Genomic DNA, 27003 nt, shown 5'->3' with positions numbered 1-27003 from the left:
TACTGAAATATGACTATATTCTAAAACATTAGAGCGAGAGGTTTAAAAGAATACTATTTTATTTAATAAAAATACTTTATGCAGTCATCAAATGTTTAAAATAACTATAAAGGATAATAAGGCTTCAAAATTATGTAAATAGATTATCTATAACGTTTAAGGAATGTCCAGGATCATGCTTTGAAAATAGCATAAAAGCTCCATTTTGACGTGCGCTGATCATGTCCCCCCTAAATAAGTATTTAGTTAGATAATAAATATTAGTATATAAATTCAATATGATATCAATAGACAACAATCTTTTTCTGATTATTGAAAACAAGTGCAGATATACTGACAAACAAGCAAGTGAGGACACGTTTGCGATATTTTTACTCTTTCGCCGGAAGTAGCAAAGTGTAGTCTCGTGGAGTGTTGTTTAGATTAAAGCGTGCAAAGTTTTACTTTTTGACTGTCCAAACTACATTTAATATGATTGCAATAATTGCAGGACTTTTGTGTATGTACTGGCAAAGGTTCACAAACCATTGATAATTTGTTTGTGGCATAGTTTATATAGATCAGGGGTATACAACCTGTTTCCTACCGCCCACTAGTGGGCGTTCCAGCTTTCATGGTGGGCGGTAGCTACCTCATATCTTGTGGAATCAGGCTTTAGTGCTGTTAATCATATTATGACCAAAGAAATAAACCGCCTGAATATTTCCTAAAGACGAGACCTTCGTTTGTTCCTCACAAAAACTGAGCCAGATATCCAGTATTTAGTTTCGCAGCATCAGTCTCTGGGATCTCATTAATAATTTAATTTACTTCCCTACTTGCAGTAAATTATTATAAATTTACTATAAACTACTATAAACTTATTATAAATTACAGAGATACAAAAGTGGGCGGTAAGTATAAAAAGGTTGACTACCCCTGATATAGATCAATACAAGGCTTTGATGTACCTACGCATCATTTTATAAGTGTTATTCCTCAGTGAAGTCCTCATTGCTGGATAGCAGTAAAAGAGATAATAAGAATCGTGAAATTGCAAAACGCAGACACCACCACACCACCGCAGGACCACATCGTAGATAAGTCATTATTTTATTGATACTACCGCATATATACATAGTGAATCTCATCAATATGTATAATTAGTTTTCCTTGAGGTAAAATCCAACCAAAAATAATGTTGAAATATGTATACCTTTCCTGAATGAATACCTGCCATCCATCAGGCTGAATCAGAGTCCTGCCAGTGACCAGAGTGTTTTTGATTTTGTGTTGATGTTTCTATCTCTCTATTTCTAACGTTTACAAGCTGCTGCCATATGAGTGAATAAATGAATAACTCTCTGAACTTAACTGAATGGAAAGCCAGTGATACTCCCAACCATTTTTTTATTTGCCCATTGCTGGACAAATAGCAAATTCATGTTGTTTTTCAATGTGTGTTTGACCTACTACAAGGCTCCACTGGGTTTGGGTGAATGACTGATCATACCTTGTAAAAGTTGATTTGTTAAAAACACCTTGGCAGTATCCGACACGATGCAGATTTTTAACAACACAATATGTTGAATATAGAGCAAAGCTCTTACTAAAATCGCTGTAATATTGATAATTTGTGGCTTAGTATTTCATAATTATTCAAACAGATGTCACTGTGTGTTTAATTTTTTAGATTATGCAAATCAATCGACAGTAGCTATTAATTTGAGTTTAAAGTCGGACGAGATAACTGTATGTACGGTCTGTCAATCATGGCCTCATAGAGCGAGAAAACTCACTGAAGGCATATAACCGGTTAATAAAACCTCCACCCTGTGGAGGTCCATATGCTCTGTTCAGGAGCAAAAACAGTATGAAATTTACTTTTACATCCGATAATGTGGAAAACTTACTTTAAATAAAAATATTTAACAAACAAAAACAACGGTATGTAATTACTAATTAGTTTTGTTATTTCATTTAACTGTAAATGTGGATTAATAGAAATTGTGTGGTAGAACTTGGGCAGAACTTATTTACGAGTATAACGGTTAATTTCTTTCTTCTTCTCGGTTATTCTCTCACCTTCTTCTTTCTTCAATGAAACAAGTTTTTTTTTATTCTACAGTTTTTGAGGTATGATGTTGATAGCTATTTCAGGCTATAAACCCATCTCAGAACATTCTAACTATAACTAAAGTTAAATCTCTAAATGGCGAATGTTATACTAATGTCTGAAAATAGGTATTAGCCACTCTTATTAATAAAGAGGATGCATATTATGCTAATGAGACAAGAGTTAGATAATATGATGCACAATATGTACCATTTTTAAAACATTTTTATGGAGAATTCAGGACACGGGTGATTGTAATTTTTCTCCCCTCTTCACACCCCCTAAATAGGCATTCAGTGAATGGTTTACTACCAATCTAGGATTTTAAGTTTGTAAATTCACAAGCCATATTCCCTCCTATTTTGAATATAAATTGTGAAATGGGCACCTACCACAATCAAAACAAATAAGTTTTGACTGTCAGGAAATTCGTTGTAGAACAGAGCATATTATTATAATGATTATGCATGTCTTTTCAGATCTTTAAACATAAAAAGGTAAACTACCATTTTCCCTACCAAGCGGAACATATCGTCGTTAATTTTCTACAAACACGTATCTCAATTTTTGTCAGTTTTGAGTTGTTTGATGTAATGAATTCAGAATTTGAATACGCATATATTCCACTAACACGCATCTCAAAACATACTTTATAACATAATAGATTTAAGCAATGACAAAAAACTTGTGTCACAATAAAAGACTTTTATAACTATTATAAACATGTATCTTGAGTTAGAGCCCATACGCACTTGCGGCAGGCCGCATCGCGGCTAGCCGCCTATCGTTTTTTGTATGCAAAGTGCCTACACCATACGCACTACATCTCAGCGGTTTGGCTACCGCGGCGGTTGTCATGCACAACACGGCCCGCATGCGGTCTACCGCACCGCGGAGCGCTACGCACTATGCGGTTAGACGACGGCTGACCGTTTTTGTTAAAAACTTATTCCGATATAGATTTCGACACGGAAAAATTTATACACGATGTAGAAAAACGACCTTGTATATTATGGAACATGAAATGTGCCGAATATTTAATTTAATTAATTTAAAAAAAAATTATTAAAATAGTAGGTACTCACGAATAAACGAGAAGAATTATAGTAAAGCAGTGGATCCTGGAATCCTTTGGAATGAACGCCCAAATATTTTATTTCTGAAATTAATATTAAATGAGTGTACTAACAAACAAGGAGGGGAATAAAACATTTAAATCTCCGATACGTTTAATTATTCTCAGTTGATTCGCCCCTCCTTTAAGTGTCCTAGTTCCAAAACTGTTGTCAATTATTTATAATTTGATCTATCTGGGTCCTCAAACATCCTGAGCTAGCTAACAGAACTCCAAGATAAGTCACGTTCATTTTGAAACTGACTGCGGCTAGCCGCTAACGTAACCGCTGTCCCCGCGGTCAGCAGCATTGCGGATAACCGCAAATACAACCGTGACTCGCAGTTAGCCGCAAGGCGGCCTGCCGCTAGTGCGTATGAGCCCTTACATTTTTGTAAGTACACAGAATACTGAACTCTTGACAGATGATTATACTGATCCACTTTCTCACAAGTCAAGATACGTGTTTGCTGCAGTAATATTGTGGAATGATTTACAGTAAAGTTGCAACGCATTCTCATATCTTCGACAATGACTGATCGGTCGAAAGTATAGTGCGATAGATTGAAGAAACATAACATGTTTTTCATGATAATATGTGTAACTATACTAAATGGATATTTCGTAGAAGAAAATTTATTTCTGAATTAAAAACTGAGAGAATAAAGTTGTTATTTGCCTCTCCTGAAAAGTTGTGTTTTTTAAATATATGTTTGTAGAAAATTACTGACGATATAGGCCTTCACTAGGTGAAGTTTATATTAACATTCATTGAAAAAACGGAGTGTGTTCAATTCTCACCAGTAAGTGTAAATAGAGAGAAGTAACACTATGACAAGTCGTCAGCTGACTGTAGAATTATTCTAACTTACATTTAATTAAATTATTTATTATCTTTATGGATACTTAAATGTAGGCATCATATTAATTTAGGATTGTTAGCGAAAAAAATGGCGAATTCATTTGTCTATAACTATATAAATAATAAATAACCGAAGTAGGCTGTTCCAAAATCTTAAAATAATTCAAATGTGAGTTAGAATAGTTCTTCATTCAGCTGACGATGTAGGTCATAAATCTGACCATTGACGAAGTTCTTACCTATTTAAAAAAAACCAAAAGTTAGTGGTAGGTAGTGGTCAATTAATGTAGGCAGTGTAATGAAAATAAAAACAAGAGTTTTATGTCAAACACATTTATTGTGACACCATGGTCATGGGATATTAATTAATTGTCCTGAGGATAGGTAGTACCTACTATCCCAAATATGTAATCAAAAATTTACAAAATCAAACTCTCTAACCATGCGGAGAGTGAGAACTAGAGTCTCTTCCTCTTTATTCCACTGAGCCTTTGATACATCAGGGTTTACTGGATGTGGAAGAGGTAACTCGAGCTTATGAATAAAGCCCGTCAACTTAACATCAGTCTTCGATACAGTTAACTCCATATTGCTAAACGCTTCACCCGGTAGCTTGATTGTCAGGACAATGTCTTCACAACTAGCAGTTCCCGGAGTTTTACCACCAATTTGTAAGAAAACATCTTCAGTGCCCACAGCTTGTCGATACTTCAAGTCGAATGTTGGCTGTAATCTGTTATCATGAGTAATTTGACATAATTCATTTTCTTGTTCTTCAAATTCCTCTATAGTTTTTGGATTGTTTAATATTTTTTGACTTGTTTCTATTTTTCGTCTAGGGTCATTAATCTTAACTGTTGCTGAACTTATTGCTAAAACACATAATGTTATGGAATATAGTGAACATAGATGCCAAACTAATAACAGGATCTATATAATAATTATGGTACCTTGACCTTGAATTAAATAATAAAAAAATGGTACCCTGAATATAAAACAGTATGTAACTACTATATTTTAAAACCTACTGAACCTTCATCGAATTTTTATTATATTATACAAATATTGTAAAACAGCAATACAGTATAACCTCGTTTTTACGTGCCCGGTATTCACGTTTTCCCGGTAATTGCGTGTAATTTTTTCGGTCCCGATGTATTTCAGTACATTTAATACCCGCATTTACGTTTTTCTTTCCCGCGATTTACGTCGGAAATATTCAAAATATGCGAGTTACGCGCTTCTGAAGAACTGTCTGATGAAGACGAGGTTGATATTCCAACAAAAGAAGAAGCAATAAGGTTCACCGAGGGTTTAAAAACCTACTTTACAAACTTTGCTGATATCTAAGATGACACTTTTAAATGTTTATATAGTCTTGAAGGAGAATTACATAACAAAAAAACAAAAATGCAACAAACTAATATACATGTACATAATTTTTTCAATAAAAATTTGAATTGAATGCTGTTTTTTAATAAAACGTTATTTTTTTAGAAACATAAAATTTTAATGTTCTTTTTTTCAATACCCCCCTTTTACATTTTCCCTCCAATTAGGTTTATTTTCCAGTCCCTTAAAAAACGTAAAATAGGGGTTATACTGTATTTGTGATCAAATTATTTTCAGTATTTCTTTGTGTGAATGAAAAATTATTACACTCATCACTATCATACATTAAGATGTCGAGCTTCAATATAGTGACCATAAGAAAATTAGATTCGATTTCAAGTTATACACATTTCAATTCATATTTTATACACATACAAAAATATTTCCGCTGTAGTAGCGGAAACTTAATACACTATTGTAATGATAACATAACCGTAAAATAATATGTAATAAATAGATGGGACCTTATGTTGTTTTTAATTGTGAGTTTATCTTTAACACATTCGCGGACATGACGTCTACGAATATTATATTTTGTGAGATGAGATATGACAGGACGTCCAATGACGTCCTGCATTGTGGAACGGAATACGACACGACGTTTATAGAAATCGAATTTTGGATTAAAACAATATGTTCCCTGCTACTTGTGTCACGGTCCGAACATATTTCCATTAGATAGTGTCGTATCTTAAGACTGAACTCATTTCTATATATCTAAATCGACAATTTAAAAAATAAAATTTTTAATTATGTCGTCGTTGTATATTAATTATTATCTCCTATTCTGAGATAATCGAAAATGATATTATTATATACTTAATATGTTTAACATTTTTTGTAGATCCTAATCATAAATAAAAATTGGATAATCATATTTTTTTGATATTTTATATCTAGGTATTATTTAATAGAATAATCCATAGCTTTTCCATGTTTTTATCACATAGGATTAATAATTCTATATGCACCGTGTTGAATAATGTGTAACCATGCCGTGTTCATATAAGATTATTTTAATACAGATCTATTGCGGCGGACGCCAACATAGGATTAATTACGGTGCATGATTTTGGATGCTCTCACATAGTATTAATTTAATATCGACTTTATTTGGAATCACCACATAGGAGGTATTTAATATACAGTAACGATTATACAGTTGGTAGAGAAAAAAAATGCGCATCACGTGGTTATCAATAACACATTTTCGTCAAAATCACCACATAGGAGGTATTAGCGACGATGTGTCATATCACAAACATGTGTCCTCGAATGTGTTAACTTTATATAAATATATTTTCTTTTTAATGGTTTTAGATACAAATTCATTAACTAAAAAACTTTTAATTATCTCAAATTGCAAGCTTTGTATTTTTCTCTAGATGCCTCTGGTAGGCAGCACATTCACCACAAGAGGAAACATCGATACAAAATATTATGATACTTTTGGAAGATAGATATATTTCTGTGAATAGTACAGTGGAATAGCTTAAAAATTTTGCTCTTTCGAATAAAAGCATGATCTTTGGCATATTTATCCTAATAGTTATTTTTAAGACATTGTACCGCCTCAATTTTTACACAGCAGTACAAAATTCTAAAATGGTGGAGGATAATCGAATTTTCTGTCTCAAAAAAAAAATATCTTTGTTTCCATTTTTTTAAATTCATTTAATGCCACTTATTCTGCACAACAGAGATATTTAGTCATTTTGTTTGCACGAAATTTGTACCAACCTATAGTTAAAAGGTTCGATTTATACCTGTACAGGCATCAGTTGGCATTGTGCACACTTCTGGCGGCTGCAGCAAATCAGCAAGCTTCTTTAGATCTAAACTTTCATAATCCATTTTCAATATTTATGAGCAAAATGTAATATTTTCACCTCTCCACTTCTGATCAATATTGCCTGACAGGAAGTATACAAAATAATAATGAAAATGTTGCTATGGCAACTATGAATATTAAAATAATTGCATAGTAACCTCATAAACATGCATTCCTTTGTTAAAACTAGGGTTTCCTAACGGGTCATCTTATGTAAGCGACATTGGCGAAGCGATGAGCGGCGCGCGCAACTCAAACGTATAACCGTACAATCAAAAAAGACTGTTTACGAACATTTTCACACACGGTTATTCGTTTGAGTTACGCGTGCGGCTCAACGCTTTGCGCGACTTCGCCCATGTAAAACGCCCCGTAAGAAAGCGGTGCCATTATATAGCGGTGGTTGACGTCAGTAAAACGTTGTCTATCCAAACCAGATGGCGTTGGTTTCCTAGAGTGTTGATTGCGAGCGTAACGTCAAATAGCGGTGCCACTATTTGCATGACGGCTGTCATAATGGAAGAAACAATCGTGTAGCGGTGACCATTTTAAAATAAAAAATGCGTGCAAACATTGCAAACGTAATTTGGACAAGCGAAAATGAGGAATTATTGATAGATTTTGTAGGAAATAATAAGTTTTATATAATGTGAAGAGCAAAGACTATAGAAATGCCCTGTTAAAACAAAATCTGCAAAATAATATCGGAAGGTCATCTCTTATGTTATTCAGTACATAATCAAACGCAAAAGTATTGCCTGAATTTTTCCTCATTGCAGTAGACTGCGATGTACTAAAATTTGAAATGCACCCTCTGTAGCACGATTTCTAAATATCTCACTCCTCCAAATGAGTTTTCATCTTCCGATGATTCTTCATCTTCCAAATATAAATAATGCTATGTTTAGATCGTCCATTCTTCACCGCAATACGCTCACTGACCATTGTCTGTCTTTTTTTAAGTTTACATCTCTAGTTACCGTTCTTACAGCCGTTTTCTTACGTCCGCCGCATCACGTCATGTTACGGCCGCTACAAAACGGCACTGTTTTCTTAGGAAACCCTAGCTTTATTGGACAAGTGCTCTAAATTGGTAGAGAAAAATCTGTAAACTTTGTAGGAAAGATATTTTAATCATTATAATGTCCTATATGAGTAACTTAATAACGTAGAATGATCAAAATATAAATTAGTTTTACAACATGAAATAGTATCTACCATTTCAAACATTTTTATTATAAAATTTAGGATAAAACCACATTTCATTTCAGAACATTTCTGTTGTTATTGTACTTTTTCAAATTGAGGAGCAAACATTCAAAAAGTGATTCATCACACATTTTGAAAACTGCCGTTTATTGTCAATTCTGATAGTCCATATTTAAATCTATGAAAGGAAACCAGAATCAGTGTTCAAAGAACCTTTTATCCTATAAAAAAATATAATGCCTTGATTTTCATTCAAATAGTGTTTTGCCCACAAGTTTCATGCAAATCGTGTTTTGTCCAAATTTCAAATCAAAAAATAAACCACTTCCGCGAATTTTGGATTATACAAAATACCAGGTTTAAAATTCTTTCCTTAAACAGTTTTATAATAAAAAAAACCATTTTGAGTACAATATGTTTTTCTTGATTATCTCAGCTCAACATCTGTGTGACAAATCACTTTTTGAATGTTTGCTCCTCAATTATTCTTTTGTGAAATGCACACACACACACACAATATATAATTTTCGTTTCACATTATGTAGTCAAGAAATATTAAAACTTTATATTGCAGTTTGTAATTAACTCGTATTTTTTAAGAAATTATAACATTTTGCTACCCATATTTTGTAATAATTTAATATTATTATAGATGTTTGGTGTAGTAGACTATCCCTAAATTTTAATAGAATGTATTGTCATCGCATTAGTGCCTGTGTATGGGAAGTAGGCAGAAATCGAGCATAAAAACATGAATCAAAACCTGGAAAAATGTTGTAAATTTCAGCTTATCTTTTTATATTATAGACAACATTAATATTTCTATTGAGAATGCACACATTCAATACATTAAAACTGTAAAAAGGGAGAATAAAACAATGAGAAGTAGATGTTTCATGTAGCGTTTATTATTTTTTTCTTTTTTAAATAATGTGAAAGTAAAAGTATAATATTATTTCGAACACACTCATTACAAGATAATTTACAAATATATCAATTCTCATGAGTCAACCAGTATATATTCCTGTATATACATGTACGTACAATCACAAGTAACATTTCATCTCTTTAAAACTTAAATTTGTATTATTTACATTGACTACGAGCGCGAGGCTCCGACGAGACAAAAACGACCCCGACACGGGGAGGGCTAAAATCTTAATAAACAGGCACAAAATGCACTTTTTACATCCGCACACGTCTATCGCTTAAAAAACGGTTAAATACAGCGCCCACGGGCAAAGGCCGCGGCTACATTTTAATATATCTTTTGATCCATCACGTCGCTATAAAATCGGAATAGTATTTAAGATTCGGAAAACGTCCGGCGCCATCGCCTACCCTAGAAGTAAATTTATAATAAAAACATAACTTACAAAGTATCAACCGCCGCGGGCGTCACATAAATAAGCAAAAATTATCATAATCTGTGACCCGGCCGACGCCCGACTCTCCGACCGGACGGGTCAGAGGTCGGACACTAGCGAAACAGACGCCAACGCCAAGGGCACTATTTGTCGTCGGCGTCCGGGGGCGCAGTGCTGAAGTCCAACTGGTAAGATCCGGCGCCCGTTATGTCCTCGATAGAAGGCTCCACACACTCGTGGCCCGAGTGACCTGACGTCCCACAATTGAAGCACGATTTAGGGGGGGCGTACGTGGGCGCCGGCACAGAGGCGGCATACTGCGCTCCGTAAGCCGCCTCCCCGTTGGACGGGAAAGGAGAGTAACCGGGTCGGTAAGGGGAGAAGGCTGCTGGGAAGGCGGACCGAGGGTAGGGCACCATGTACGCGTAGAGCGGCGAGGGAGAGGGCAGCGGGGACGGAGACGGGGGATGTCGGGGGCGCGGGGGACCAGAAGCGGGCGGGGCGGAGGGTGCGGGAGTGTCTGCAGGGGAGCGGCTCTCCGTACTGCTTCCCGAGTCACTCCCAGAAGAGTGGGCGGAATGGGAGTGGGCATGTCGTCGGTGTGCTGAGACAGAGTTATATGAGGCCCCGCCCCTGCCGCTCCGCGGGGCCCGTCGCATTCCGTTCTGCTTTTCCACCGGATGCAGCTGGATGAAATGTTTCATTTGAAGATCAATATCATTAGGCTTCTTGTCATCTTCTGAATTGTTCCTCTGAAATCATATAATTTAATATAAGAGATGTGCACCGAGTTTTCTTTCTTACGATGATACATGACTAAAATAATATCATTTTATATAGATCATAATAAAGCAATTTTAAAAGTTGATCTAAAATGTGGCTGATTTCGTGATATTGAAAATCTTCGACAAATCATGGGAGTCTCAGGAATCCATATGAGTGTGAAATAATATTTAACAATGCAATAACAATACACACCTCATTTATGGCCAGATTATTAAACGACGAGATAATATGGTGGTGGTGGTGATCATGGGCCAGAGAGAGCGGCAGAGGCAACGGGGGCGTGGAGTCCTGTGAGGGTCTCCGGACAGACCTCATTCCCGCCTGCAGAGGATGATTGTGCGACTGCGCCTGAGGCAACACTCGGATATTGGGCGAGCCAGACCGGCTATCGCATGGTGACGACGGCTGTGATATTAAGGGTGAGGGGGGAGGGCGATAATTTAACACCTAAAAATGACAATTATTGTTAATGTCATAAAAATAAAATTACACTAACATCAAACGCCACACGACAACCACTCGTGGGAGTGACAAGTCACAATGACTCATAATTGAGCATCCCACCAATAATTATACCTGCGTGCCAGGTATACATCGCTAGAATCAAAGCCATGAATGTCCGTGGATGGTGTGAGGAATGTTCAAGGGAAAGCATACTGGTCCATCTTGGAAATAATAGGGTAATTGGAGGGAACAAGCGATCCTGAGTCGCAATGGCTAGTCGAGGACTTTCTAAATTTCATCGTCATCGCATGTATGCGGACGTTCCATATAAACACAATCGGAAATGCAGTCCACAGCATGAGGTTAGCACCGGTGGGTGTGGTTAGTGGTTATGTCTGCATGCAGCATAAGAGGCTCTCAAATTCAGAACTAATTTAAAGGTCCATTTGTCTAGCTAGTCTAAAACGGGTATATCTGTGGTCTTTGGTCAATTAATGATGTGAAAAATTGACAATTTCAAGATGAGTATACAGCACTGTTCCCCAAATGGAAATCCGCAAGAGTTGCTGGTTATGCAAGTTATGATTTTGACAATTAAGGGATTAAGATTAAAACTATTTCAATCACATATCTTCAAACTGTACTAGGTGAAGCAATCCAGGTTATTATATAAAATTGAATGTGAAGATACCACTCAGTTCTGTTGTTGTATTCAGAAAACTATGGTTGTTATGACAATTCCTCGTTAGAATTTTTGAACTCCGACAGAGACATTAACAAAGTATACGGGGAAGTATTAACAGTCAATAGATGTCAACGGTAGTTTATAAAATTACAATCGGGCATTGGAAATTTAAAGGATGCTCATAAATTAGAATGACCCTCAAAATTTGACGACGATATCCCGAAATCGCTAATACAATCAGATCCTCGTGCAAACAATTGAGGAATTATCAATGAAACTTTCATCTCCGTTGTCACAGTGCAGAAACATTTAAGAAGAATTGGTTTAGTGAAAAGAATGAATGTTTAGGCACAGCACAAATTATTCTCAGGTAATGAAGAACAGATGAAAACATTCATTGTTGTCAACACAAAAAAATCAACCTTTTTTGCAACAAGGCGTAAAAAGAATGGTTTTTGCCAAAAGAAACATTGGTTCCAGCCCCTAAACCAGAGTTAATGCTTCGTAAGGTTCTTTTGAGCATTTGACAGGATGTTTGCAGTGTAAGTGCTAAAATTAGCTGAAACGATTATTGCAGAGGTTTATTATTGACAAGCATTAGAGAAAATCAGCCAGATCTGATAAACACCTAAATTTAATAAACCGGAATGTGGTAATTTTTCATTACAACAATGCGCATCCGCACAGTGCAAGTAAATGGAGTACCATTGGAGAGAACATATTCCATTATAAACTTTGGTTGCACTCTGGATTAGGACTGGAAAAAGTACTTTTGCCACAATCTAAACATGGGACTCTGTAGGAGACTTATCGGTTTTGGAGTGGACACACAGAAATAATGCACAGAAAAGTTAAAGCTTCCAAAATGTGGGTGTACAGACACATGCTCCGTATCAGCTGAAAAAAACAAAGTAACAAATGTCAAGGATGAAAAAGATTAACTAAATAATCAGAAAAGTAAAAACTAGAAAGGCATTTTTGGGCCACATCATGCGGCATTCCGAGAGATATTCTCCATCTTATCATTTAAGCTTTATGGGAAGATTTCTGGTAGGCGAAGCCGTGGCAGAGGAAGAATGTCCTGGCTCAATCTTAGAGACTGATTTGAGCTCAGTACTCCTGTTTTAGCATTAATCAAGTCAACCATTAATGGTTATGGCACAGAAAGAAGATAATGACATTTTGAGTGTTGACAGTTGAGTTTGGTGTTTCGGGTCTACAATAATATATTGCGTCCGTGTGGACAATTAGAAAAGCTATTTTGCTGGCTTTTCCGGTTTACGTTGCGATCACCTCGGATGTATGTGTGCAATGGGCTTAATATAAATATGACACCTACAAGCGTAGATAACGATATAAATGTAATAGTTACCAGTTCTTCTTAAAACAGAGTTGAAATGTGAAGGTTAAAATCATTCGAGTGTCTACATGTACAAATATAATAATAATTGTAATATTTACCTCCACGGGTTGATTCATAGGTGTCATCATAGGTCCCCCGGGCCAATGGCTTTGTCCCATTCCTACAAATTCTCCTGTGTTATACGGATGAATTGGAATTATTGTGGGAGGCGGTAAGACACCATCTGGCATCAGGGGATAAATTGGTTCATTTGAGGGTGTCATAGGAGAATTTATTAATCCCACGCCAGGGTTTACTAATTCATTTCCTTGTTCAGTGACTATTGGGGGACCCTAAAATGTAAAAAAAATAACATGTCAAAAAAATACTGTACTATTTAATTGTATTGGCATTGTAATACGAGGGTGGGTCAATAATTCCTTAGAAAAAAGCATTAAAACAGTTTTGATTTTTGTATTTTTTTTTTATTTCTCAACATAATCTCCTTGGAGCTCAATACACTTGGTTAGACGTTTCTCAATTTTTTTTAAACCGTCAGAAAAATAAGTTTTCGGAAGGTCCTCAAAATAAGCATTTGTCCGATCGATGACTTCTTCATTTGAAAAAAAACGTTGTCCACTTAGCCATTTTTTTAAGTTTGGGAAAAGGAAAAAGTCACTGGGGGCTAAATCTGGCGAATACGGTGGGTGGTCGACCAATTCAAACTTCAATTCTTCAATTTTAGCCATTGTTCGTAAACATGTGTGAACACGGGCATTGTCCTGATGAAAGAGGATTTTTTTCCTGTTTAAATGAGGCCGTTTTTCTTCAATTTTGTTTTTTAGCTGGTCCAATAAAGATGCATAATAATCCCCTGTTATTGTTTTTCCTTTTTCCAAATAGTCAACGAAAATAATTTCACGTGCATCCCAAAATACAGTAGCCATAACCTTACCAGCTGATTTTACGGTTTTCGCCTTCTTTGGACATGGTTTGCCTTCGCAATCCACTGCTTTGACTGTTCTTTCGTCTCGGGAGTATAGTGGTGTATCCATGTTTCATCTACAGTCACAAAGCGACGAAAAAATTTATCCGGATTGCGTTGCATGAGCGACAACAGGGTTTTAGAGGCCACCACCCTATTGCGTTTATTGTCGACTGTGAGCAAACGCGGCACCCATCTTGCAGAAATATTTTTCATGCCCAATTTGTCATGTAAAATAGAAATGACGCTACCTTTTGAGATCCCTGTAACCTCAATTATCTCACTCAACTTTAATCTTCGGTCACTTAACACCATATCGTGGATTTTATTGATCATTTCTGGTGTAGTCACCTCTACAGGACGTCCTGAGCGTGGTTCATCCTTTGTTGATGTACGACCACGTTTAAATTCATTTAACCAGTTATAAATAGTTGCAAGTGAAGGAGCAGATATGCCGTGAACTAAATCCAACTCATTTTTTATTTCCTTTGCTGTTAACCCTTTTATATTAAAATGTTTAATAACAGCTCTAAACTCAATTTTCTCCATTTTCCATTTTTCCATTTTCCACAAGCAAATTTTTTTTTAAAATGAACGAGAAACACACAACAACCCGACCAATCTGATTGAAACTTCGCAGCATACTGAATCGGTAGTGCCGCTGCATGAAAACAAACCGCTTACAGTACTAGTCGCGCCACCTGTCGGCTTTTCTAAGGACTTATTGACCCACCCTCGTACAAATAAAAATATTACAAAGCACTTTCCAGGAGATTCACCACTTACTCGGTTGCACTATGAGAGCTAAATACATATTGTAATTTTAAAAAAATGTGATGTGATATATCAAATGTTTCACAATTTGATTTTTGATAGTTTGAATGTGACCCGCTGTCATATATTGACGCTTCTTCTCTGAATGAAAATCCATTGTTCAAACCCTTCCTCCAATTCTATTAAAAAAAAAGTAAGTTTTTCGATTTAGACAGACTTGAAATACTTCCGAGGAATTGAAGGAGGTAAGTGAAAATGTAGAGTTTTTCACAAGTATTATTAGCTGTTTTATTGTAATGAAAGATGTGTTCAAATGCATATTTGGAAATTGTAAACATTGAAGAATGGAAAAATTAGGGAACAGTCGATGTGATGGCGTATGGTAAAAATTAAAATCTATCAAATACCAAACAGCGCCTCTGTGAACTGTGGACAGATGCTTTTTAATCGTCACTACGGAGAGATGAAATTTCTTACAATTATCGTTTAGGGATCTCCTTGATAGGGAAAATTTTGTATATGAAAAATATACTGCCGTAGCATAAGGAGTCCTTTTGGCATCTAAATGATAATTATTTAGGCAATAAAACTGTCAAGGAAATAATATTACATTAACTGTATTAAAACACTATAGACATATTAAATAATAATTCCTAATCAATCACCATTGGAGAGATAAAAAGATACCAGTCTCATTCAAGGACAACACGAAAGCAAATGCTGGAGAGCTCTTATATTTAGGAATGTAATTTTTGTTATCAGTATTTATTTGCAATTGAAATATCATTTGTACTTCTTTATCAGCGCAGAAGATTCATTTATAATAACAACAAAAATATTGTGTATCAATATTTTATATTTGTGAAAATTGTCTTTAATTACATCATTGAAGACAGGTCCATGATACAACAACTGATAAATATAATTATTGAAATTAATTGATGTATTCTTGTAAATTTTATTTGTAATGACTGCAAATTACTATACAATTAATAAATTCAAGAGGTATGACAAAAATTTCTATAAAATCTATTGTAACATGATCAATTACTTATATATTAACTCGTAGGACGCCGACCATTTAATTACTATTTAATAACCGCATTTAAATAACATGTTAATTATATCGAATGGCCAATTAATTAGTGTACAACTGGTGTGGAAAGGATTAATAAGGTATGCTTGTTCCTTGTATTTATATTTTATTGCATTTATTCTGTGAAAAAAACCCAATAGCAAAACGAGCACACCCAATAAAAAGTGATAAATTAACCTCTACTCTCTGTTTACGAGCAAAAATGGTAATTTACTTTTAACATAGAATACATTAATTTATAAGCAGGACCTGACAGATATATCAAACAAAAGTGATACATTATTTATCTACTTTACAAAGGACATATTTTTTGAAGTTATACTTCTTTTGGGACGTAGTGAAATTGAGAAACCGTTACGGAAGTGGAAATGATGTCGGCCGCGTATGGTTTACCTCGTCATAAATAGCTTCGTTCCATTTTTCTATTGAAAATAATACCATATTTAAAATTTCACTCTCCCATTGTTTAGGTAAATTATTTTGAAATTGTTAAACGATGTCAAAAATATGAAAACAATACAAAATAAATTCAATAACTATAAAAACACAATTAATATAATTTAATGTCTCTGCAATTAGCGAATAAGTGACCTTTAGAGCCCGTGATTTTTCCCGATATGGTAATACTGGAGTCGAGTCCACCATTAAAATATTCTTATTAAACATCGTAATAGACAGATGATATTATTATTGTCAGTCATTTGCAATTCCTTACGTAAACGAAGGATTAAACGTCACAGTCACAGTAGTTGTTACTTTAAAAATAACAAAAACAATGAGACATAATTATATAATTTAGTAATATAAGTTAGTGTATAGAAATAAACCAGCGTGCTTCAATAATTTCATTGAACAATACAACAACAATAACTGTTTATAAATACATATCATTCTAATTTGATTATGCTTTTTAATCAAAACTTTATTGATTGTATTAAATATCTTTTATCATATTTTCTACTTACGTTTTTTTGTTATTTTTATTTTGTTACGTCAAAGAAGTATAACTTCTAACGCGCGTACATAAGTACACACACCAATTTTTTTTGGTACAGGCACCGGGATCCGATACCATCAGTCACAGAAAGCATAATTTCCGCGCTGCATCTCGCTGCTTAGCCACTAGGCCACCAGCATAGTTAAAATATTACATGTATTACAAATGAAGGCTTGCATATATTATTCATTAAAATGCATTCTATACAATATGATGTTTTATTCTATACATGATGTTATTGACGGCTGGTGGGTTTAAACAAGCCATGTGCAGCTTTTAGGACGGCACATTCTAAAGGCCAGCAAATAAAAACTAATATGTAATATATGAATACTATAACAGTTACTATACTATAACTGATGCCCGCGATAGTCGCACAGTTTAAGTGTCGGCCTATAAGGTCGATGGTCCCAGGTTCGAATCCTGGGTCTGGCAAATACAAATAATGTTTTTCAATTTGTGTTTGAGTCAGAGTATGGACCTAATAGGTTGAGCAAGTGGCTAACATCGATTTCGCATAAAAACAGAAATCCGTTAATACAAACCTCCACTTTATTCGGACATGGTTTAAAAAAAAATTAATAACTGAAAACATACCTACCACTGAATGTGTAAATGTGAATTTCAATAGATTTGACAGAAAATAAGTCATAGTAGGAACGTCACCGAATGAGAGAAACAATGCAATAGTGTATAATGTAATTGAAGTCGGGAATAGAAACAGTAAAGCCTCAATTACATTGAGCTTCTTTACGAGTTGTGTGTTGGCGAATTTATAATCTGCCTGTAAACTCGCCCAGTGTAATCATCGAACAAGCTAACATGTTCGATGATTACACTGGGCGACTTTACAGGCAGATTATAAATTCGCCAACAAACAGCTCGTAAAGAAGCTCAATGTTGAAGACAAATGACTGAAGGTTTTTAGAATAACTGAAGAAATGGGTATGGGGTGAATGCTGAAACCATTTCAGAAAGACAGCAAGCGCCAACGCTGCCAGGAGAACTTGGAGCTGCTAAGTTTGGATACCAAGAGAGAAACTACCCAGCCAAGAATTGTGACATGGCTCCCTCGGATTATTTCTTGTTCAGAGTTTTAGAGTTCAGAGAGAGAGAATGTATTAAAAGTTAAGTCATTTTGATCTATCATCATTTTACTGCTGAGGTAGATAATACTATAATTGAACGCTTTTGACGCAGACTTGTTTATGTTAAAATAACCTCCATGCGAAATGATGTTTTTCTTTTTTTATTAGTAGGTATATTTATAAAAATATAAGTAAGTAAAAATAAATTAAATTATCACAAAAATACAGAAAAACTACGACATTAAAGGTATTGGTAAATGATGATATCCTGTTAAAGATTTATAATGTTACAATTAAGTTTAACTTACTAACATCTTGTGAGAAAACAATAATAAATAATTGTAAACGTCTGAAATGTGTACATAAATAAAACATTACTTCACCAACATATTCCTCTGCCATCACATGTAAACTTTTACTTCCAATCTAATGCCGAATAAACTTTGCAATAAATTGGCTTACTTCAATAACCAATGGCATTTAATCTAAATTAACTATCGATCAGAGTATTATCTTAGAATAGTGGTTGACACGAAATGGTGGAAGCGGAAGATGGGGATATACGTGAAATGGAAGAAGTTTGAAGGTTTTACCTAAAACGAAAAGATCAACGATTTCAAAAAAAAAACCAAAACTTTTCTGCTGAATAATAAAAATATATGATTAGTCTACAATACTGCATTTATATTATTTTACTGAAAATGATACAAAAGTACCAACGATTGCTTATGTTGCAGAACGGCTCTCTATGGCGAAGTGGGTCGCTGGTTTGATCACTCAACTGGACACCCAAAAATGCATGTTGTTTTTTCTGTGTGAGCCAGTGCAAAAACCTAATGGGTTGGGTGAATGGCTAAAAGCCATTCCTTGTAAATATAAGCTCCACAACTACATATATTCTGCTCAGAAGTGAACAATTTAGAGCGTATTCATGTATAACTAGCTGAGCCAGCTGGCTCTCGCCAGTCTGTCTCGCTAGGTCTTGCAGACAGCTTGGCATCCTAATGACATGGTGTTGGATTTGAATACAATTATTGTGAAGAATGCATAGACGACGCCATAGTTTTCCCTTGTCACTGCCAATACAAATTTGAGGTCATCCGCGTTGTTTAGTCTGGAGTCTGGCCTTCAGAATGTTGCCTGATACCACCTCAGGCTGCTAGGTCTAGCAAAACAGCTGGCAATCACCGATTGCTACCACTGACATTTTGATATAATATGTGTATAGGTAATATGAATGTTTCGTTAAATCACGTGCATTTAAATATGATAAATTATACATCTGAACCGCTCGAATACAAAGCAATATGTGATTATCATGAAAATAGCGATCCAATATAACGTGAATATTAATCTCCCGCGGGGCCCATTTAGAATAGAAGGAGGTACATAAGCAATGTAAAAAATAAATTTTAACATTATTTTGTTTCAATGTTGGTGCGGGACATTCATATCGAAAGAAATGTTGATAAATAATGAAGCAATGTATACATCTGAGAGGAATAAATCAATTTTGATTAGAATAGGAATTTATAAGACCCAAAGGTATGGGAATCAGCTTAGAGGCCTTCATCCAGCAGTGGATTAATCCAGATGATGATGATAATGACGATATTATGAATGGGTAAATATAATATCAGCAATTTTGATAAATATAGCAATTCATATGACCGACAAAAATACAAATAACTTAGAGAGGCCTTCATCCACCAGTGGATTGATTCAGGCTCATGATGATAATGGCATTATAAATATATATAATATAAAATCACCGATTTTGATAAATACAGCCATTCAAATGACTGAAAGGAGTAGAATCAGGCTAAAGATGCCTTTATCCAGCAGTGGATGGGTTCAGGTCGATGATGATAAGGACGATAGAAATAGGTATAATATCAGAAATTTGTTAAACCGATAGTAGTAGAATCAGGTTGCGGAACCCTTCATCCAGCAGTGGATTGATCATGGTTGATGATGATGATGATGACGATATGAATATGTAGATAAATATAATATAACCGATTTTGATAAATATAGCAATTCAAATAACAGAAAGGAGTAGAATTAGGCTAGGGAGGCCTTTACCCAGCAGTGGATTGGTTCAGGTCGATGATGATAAAGACGGTAGACATAGGTATAATATCACAAATTTGTTAAACCGATAATAGTAGAATCAGGTTGTGGAACCCTTCATCCAGCAGTGGATTGATCCTGGTTGATGATGATGATGATGATGACGATATGAATATGTAGATAAATATAATATCACCGATTTTGATAAATACAGCAATTCATATGACAGAAAGGAGTAGAATTAGGCTAGGGAGCCCTTTATCCAGCAGTGGATTGGTTCAGGTCGATGATGATAAAGACGATAGAAATAGGTATAATATCACAAATTTGTTAAACCGATAATAGTAGAATCAGGTTGCGGAACCCTTCATCCAGCAGTGGATTGATCCTGGTTGATGATGATGATGATGATGATGACGATATGAATATGTAGATAAATATAATATCACCGATTTTGATAAATACAGCAATTCATATGACAGAAAGGAGTAGAATTAGGCTAGGGAGCCCTTTATCCAGCAGTGGATTGGTTCAGGTCGATGATGATAAAGACGATAGAAATAGGTATAATATCACAAATTTGTTAAACCGATAATAGTAGAATCAGGTTGCGGAACCCTTCATCCAGCAGTGGATTGATCCTGGTTGATGATGATGATGATGATGATGACGATATGAATATGTAGATAAATATAATATCACCGATTTTGATAAATACAGCAATTCATATGACAGAAAGGAGTAGAATTAGGCTAGGGAGCCCTTTATCCAGCAGTGGATTGGTTCAGGTCGATGATGATAAAGACGATAGAAATAGGTATAATTTCACAAATTCGTTAAACCGATAGTAGTAGAATAGAGGTTGCGGAACCCTTCATCCAGCAGTGGATTGATCCTGGTTGATGATGATGATGATGATGATGACGATATGAATATGTATATTGGTTCAAAAAAATATTATTTATAGCCATACTCTAAAAAACAAAAAAAGAACACTATATTGTGTGTATACATTAAATGATGACGTTACATTTATTTTGAGGTTATGGGTACCTATTTAATTTTTGAGGAGATGTTATGTATTAATTCGCATTTAATATCTCTCGGGAACATGATTAAATTAAATAAAGTATGTGTACCAGTCGATCCGATTAGGAATAGTCTGTTAAAATGCATTTTAATATAAATATCGTACTCAAAAGTATATTAGTACTACATTGTTGCAAACGTGCCAGCCATAAAAAAGTATTTAAAAAGAATCAAATTTTATTTACGTAGTGAATTGTACCAAGATTATGGTTTTTTCACCGGAAAAAAGTGCGCCAATGCCTATATTACGATATTTGAATAAAAATAATCGAATTCGTTTGTCAAATAAAGGATTAGAAGGTCTTAAGCGATGAAGACATCATTCTGTGAGGCGTAAACAGTAAATATGGCGATTGTATACGGTGTGTAAGAAAATATCGGATATAAACGTCACGTACATGTAAAATCATGGTAAATTTCTGAAATGTGTTCAATTCAATCGGTAGCACACATTTTGAAGTGAAGATGTAAAAATAACAATAAAATGTCGCTTAAATGAGCTGTTAGTGCGTTTTCCAAAATCTCTTAGGATAATAATATATAGGAGATGATACTGTGTTTAAATACTAAGCACAACAATTTCCATAAAGGTTCCATTTATTTCAATGTAAAATCTATATTTATCACACCTGAATATTCCGTGTGAAACCGCTCTTACTTTTACATTATCATAAAAAAATAGCTTTTCTTCCAATTGCTGGTATGCACATTGTATGAAAGTTACCTCATATCAGTAATGCAAGTAATTTGGAAGCTACCTGTTTGTTGGTAACCAACGATACTATATTGAGTACAATATTATTACATATAGGTTAATTAATTAATTAATAGTCATAGAAATAAATGATGCTCTCAGTGTATTTTATTACAGTGAGTTCTCGACTTACGACCGTGCGCACTTTACAATGAATGAAAAAATTGATAAAAACCTATTTTTTTAAGTTTTTGTCTTTTGCATTCTTTACTCGCAGTTTAAATTTGGGGTTCTACTATGTTTTTACATAATTTATTTTTGTACCACAATGGCTATTAAAAGTGATAAAAATATGAGAAAGACAATAGACTTAGAGACGGAAATAAAAATAATAAAACAGTATGTGTGCGGGAAAACAGTGTTAGACTTGTCACGGGAACTTAAATTATTCCTTAGATTTGAAGAGGGAAGGTGACAATTATTGTAACCAAAATGTCAATGCAAACTCCAGCTGGTTTGAAGGATTTAAAAAACATGAAAGCTATCATAATGTGAAGATACATTAAAATAGAAGCTAAGTGCATGCCCGGCATTAAAGTGTTTAATGATTGTGTAACCCCTTTGTTGGGTGGAAATGTCGCCGGTTATAAACTGAAGCCATTTTTGATTTATCATTCTAAAAATCCAAAAGCTGTCAGGGGAATCGATAAGTCTACTTTACCACTACCATCATTATGAAAAAGATAGCTTTTAAAATGTAATAACACTAAAAGAATCAGATGAACTTGAAGAACCCCTCAAAAAAAAAGTGCTAAAAGACATGGCTGCAGCTTTTAGCCAATTAAATGATGCAATTCAAACATTTTAAAATATGGACTCAGACACCGACAGATCTTCAAAGCACTTACCTGTTATAATGAAATTCGACATACAACCTAAGTAGCTGATCGGAACCCCATCTTAAGTCGAGAACTCACTGTACTTAGTTAATTTTAAATAGTAAATATTATTAATTAATAATAATCCTCAAATGAGAACTATCAATGTAAATGATTCATGTATGATATTTACATAATATTATGCACTTAAAATATAAATAATAACAATGTCAGATATAATATTATGTTAAAAGTGTGTGTATGTAGTATAATAATAATGTGAGTAGGTATGTAATTACAAATAAACAACAAATAAGCATGCTGTGTAAAATGATGCATTCATATGACATTTTATGGGAATTCCCTGCAAATAATAATGCACTCAGTGCTCGCCAGTAAATAGTAAGCATTACACTATTTTCTAAATAGTAATAGCAATACTGTGTCAAATGACTCATTGAAAAATAATGTTTCAATTCTGAATGTTTTTTTTGCACATAAATTAACACCAATGTAGTTAAAGTTAGGGTCTTCAATTAACAAGACAAAAACCGGTGTGCTGTTTTACCTCACCATACGGAATACACCATACACCACCCCACCCTGGCCAACATGCAACTTAACATTTGATCGAGTAAAATGAATTTAAAGAATACAGGGGTCCAAAATAAGTGTACTTAACAATTAATTTATGTAATTCACATAACCGTCACCTTAGGTGGCCGTTTACACACGTAAGATGCCTCACAATTTTCAACTTATCATTCTTTTCAATGCGAGTTTGTCTATATAGCCATGACTCTGTGGGTCCCATATGCTCTGCTTAGTAGCAAATATGATAATTTATCTCTTGTATTTAATCACTAATCATTTTCATTTTTTACTATTCCTATCCGATGTACTACACTGACTGTAACTGTAAACATACTACATAAGGTTGAAGTTAGATTATTTTGGGAAAAAATATGACATTGTTGGAGCGGCGTCGATCAAGAGAAAACGACACAATAAGCTTCGTGTAAGGCGGTCGGAAATATTATTAGTAACAATAATTAAACGCACCCTATGTAATTCATGCACACTAGAAAAAATCTCAATCTGCGCTAGTTCAAGATTAAGTTTTTCCACTATAGGTAAGTACTAATGTTATATTATAATCCCTAGCATTGCTATTAAGACCCTGCAGTTTTAATTACTGTGATATTTGACTGCAAAATGAAAGATTTCTGGCTTAAAGTGGTGCGTCGGTCATCGAAGCGGCAGTATGGATTCAAATAATTCTGTCTTCTATTAAAGAGAAAAATCTGAAGGTTACGGCATAAATTACGTAAATTGTTCAACAGCCATTGACAATCACTCAATTGACTACGTCTTGTAATACATACTATATAAAAATCTAAAATAAGACTTTTCAAGAAGAAGAATCTAATTACTTCACATAATGTCAAAATTAAGTAAGTAAGGTACAACAATGAATACTTTATTTCATGGGTTAAATGAAAAACTCTATTTAGCAACATAGATAGGTACTCGGTATATCACTAATAAAAAGATCCGCATCGAAAGAATTCATAATTTTTAATGTAAAATACGTTTATTGTCAGAGCCTACCTCCTACTACCTACACTTTTCCGTATAAAATATTATAAAATGGCTATTATAATATTTTCTGTGGTGAAGAAATATACTATGAATGAATTTAACATTTATGGAATTAAATACACACATATTTCAATTTCGGTTTAAGCCGGTTGAAAGTGCTTACTTGTAGGAAAAAACACATTTTTACTTATCTTTAACTTAATCAAACCTTGAGAATTCCTCTCACCAGCTCACCACTTGCAACTAACAAATCTCACAAGGGATATAAACTGCTTTTAACTCCATGAAAAATTAAGTCTGGAACAGGTATGTGTAAATTTAATTACTGTGTGCTTTATATTTCAGCTATTAAACGGGGGATGCTAAATATTTCGACACATTGCCGGATTCGCCTGTTGTGGTAGGACTTTCGTCAGACCCTTTCCTGCCTCTACCATGATGATTTCTGTTAGTTCGAGGTTAAGGGCCACCGCCGGCTACGGCTGGTCACAGCGACACAATAGGCCAATCATCGCCGTGGACAGCGGCCCCAATGCAGAACTTAACTACTTTAAGTTTGTGTAATAATTTTCAACAATAATGAAATATCGTGACAGATGAATGAATCCTCATGGTTTACAGAGGGATCCTAAGTGAAAAATAAAATCATAGAAGTAAAACACGTCACGTCAACAAAAAAATTAAATTTGGCCAGCTCTGTAATAAAATAAGAGTACTTAATATTATGTCATTTGAATTTTTTCACAACCCGATTTTCCAACAGATATTCCACCCAAGGCCATCAATAACTCTAAGCATAAACTTACACGCACTGTCTCTTTCATTAGGTTCCATAAAACTTTAACAAGTGTCTTATCACGTGCTAGTGAAAGTGTAACACAAAGTTAACTATGTTCGATATTAATGACAAAGCATCATGGTATTACATTGTGAACTAAATGTAATTTTTCAACAAATTTTCTGCCAAAACAGCGTCACTACATAATGTGACGTATTAATTCCAGAATCATTCCATACATAATTGATAATGTATAAATAATTTATCTCTATTGATATAAAGGGTTAACAGTGTAGAAATTACTCTTCCAACGAAAAGAATGTAGACACAATACTATTGTTAATGGGCGACAATAGAAAGATTTTGTGAAATCTTTTATATCCTTAGGGTATGTAAGGTTATTTACTCAAATATTATTTATTATTGAATGGCAGATCAATAATTCTTCATAACAAAGAAACCCACAAAATAACTGAACATATTGGATAGACATTAAACATTTTATCATGACAAATAATCAAGGAATTAAAACAATGATAATAATAAACTGTTATTTACCTGTACAGGGGGGGTTTTCACATATACTACAGAATTTAAGTGATTTATTCCTGAAACACTCGGAGGGGGGACGGAGAGGTTTGGCGTTACATTTCCATGTAAGAGGCAGTTGCTCCCTGAAGGTGTCGTGTTCACAGGAACTGACGGTGGAATAATGCGAGTTCTAGGATCATCCAATTTAAGTCTATCTAAGATTTCGCCAAAATGTGAATGTTGATCGAAGGTAAATGCTGGGTGATGAAGAGCCATCGTGTACAGCAATAACAGTTCTTCAAGTGGATCACCATATATTCCAAGTAAACCAGACTGTTCTAGGCCAATCATCACATTGTACAATGTAGATGCACATGCATAATTACACGACCGAAGAAGTGACACATAGAGTGCCATTTTTCGACGAGTTCGATGGTTTGTATTTGCTCCCCCAATGTCAGTGGCAAGATCTGTGGGGTTATTCGCTCTCAGTTCAGCTCCACGTAACTCCTGAAAATCACGCTTGCCAAGCTCTTCCAGATATGTGCCAATAAACCGCAGTTCAAATGGCAGGCACATATTTAATAGACTACACATTGCATCGATACGTTTATAGCTCTCTAACTCTTTAAACCATGATACCACGTCCTCTTTGCAAACCATTTCCAGAACACATTGAAACTTCAGGGTGAAAGTCTATATTATATCCTCCTGTTCAATTTGAGAGGTTTTTGTTTAAAAACCTATGATTTTCGACATGAGATTCCGGGACAATACACGTTTTTAAAATATTTTTTATAAACATCAGTAAATGAACGACTTGAGACCAGTGACTGTTTGCCAGTATTGGTTAAGCAACTACGGGCTACGCTAGTTTACTAGACAGGCTGCATATGGCCGTCACTCGTTTTCTCATTCTGCCACTTTAAGGCTATAGACAATAATAATCAAATTAATAGGTTTTGTATTTTTTTTAGGTAGGTAGGTAGGTAAAGTTCTATTTCTAGTTCTACTATCTATTTTAGCATTGAACAGTATCTCTACGAATTATTTAGAACTTAATAAAAAAATATTTAATATAATATGGATCTAATTAAGGGCGGTCCTAGTCATTTTTCTAGCAGGTCGTATCCAGATCGCACCTCCGTAATGACTGATAGGATGACTAATACTCAATTTTATACGATTACAGGTCAGTTTACCTTTTATGAAAATGACAGACAATTTTGCTATACCTAATATACCTAGATAAGTAGATTTTTAACTTTACTGATATGCTTAATCAAAGCTG

At 34.6% G+C, this 27003-nt stretch overlaps 2 protein-coding genes across 2 annotated transcripts; both read right to left on the bottom strand.

Annotated features, from left to right (window-relative positions):
* Window positions 1–4482: 4482 nt before the first annotated feature.
* On the bottom strand, window positions 4483–7317 carry Dnaaf6 (Dynein axonemal assembly factor 6). The gene is made up of 2 exons (XM_085955727.1): window positions 7236–7317; window positions 4483–4988 (listed from the first exon to the last, which is right to left on the bottom strand). The coding sequence occupies exons 1-2, from the start codon at window positions 7315–7317 to the stop codon at window positions 4483–4485; spliced, it is 588 nt and encodes a 195-aa protein (XP_085811853.1).
* Window positions 7318–9388: 2071 nt separating this feature from the next.
* LOC147066131 (uncharacterized) lies at window positions 9389–26557 on the bottom strand. The gene is made up of 4 exons (XM_085955484.1): window positions 25740–26557; window positions 13247–13480; window positions 10849–11103; window positions 9389–10622 (listed from the first exon to the last, which is right to left on the bottom strand). The coding sequence occupies exons 1-4, from the start codon at window positions 26373–26375 to the stop codon at window positions 10014–10016; spliced, it is 1734 nt and encodes a 577-aa protein (XP_085811610.1). The 5' UTR covers window positions 26376–26557; the 3' UTR covers window positions 9389–10013.
* Window positions 26558–27003: the final 446 nt, after the last annotated feature.

This window comes from Rhyacophila brunnea, unplaced genomic scaffold (genome assembly GCF_057557595.1).
Source record: "Rhyacophila brunnea isolate RB1 unplaced genomic scaffold, BYU_Rbru_1.0 scaffold_5, whole genome shotgun sequence".
Lineage (NCBI taxonomy): Eukaryota > Metazoa > Arthropoda > Insecta > Trichoptera > Rhyacophilidae > Rhyacophila > Rhyacophila brunnea.
Note: the sequence above shows the minus strand (reverse complement) of the source record. Positions and strands in the feature narration are given on the sequence as shown.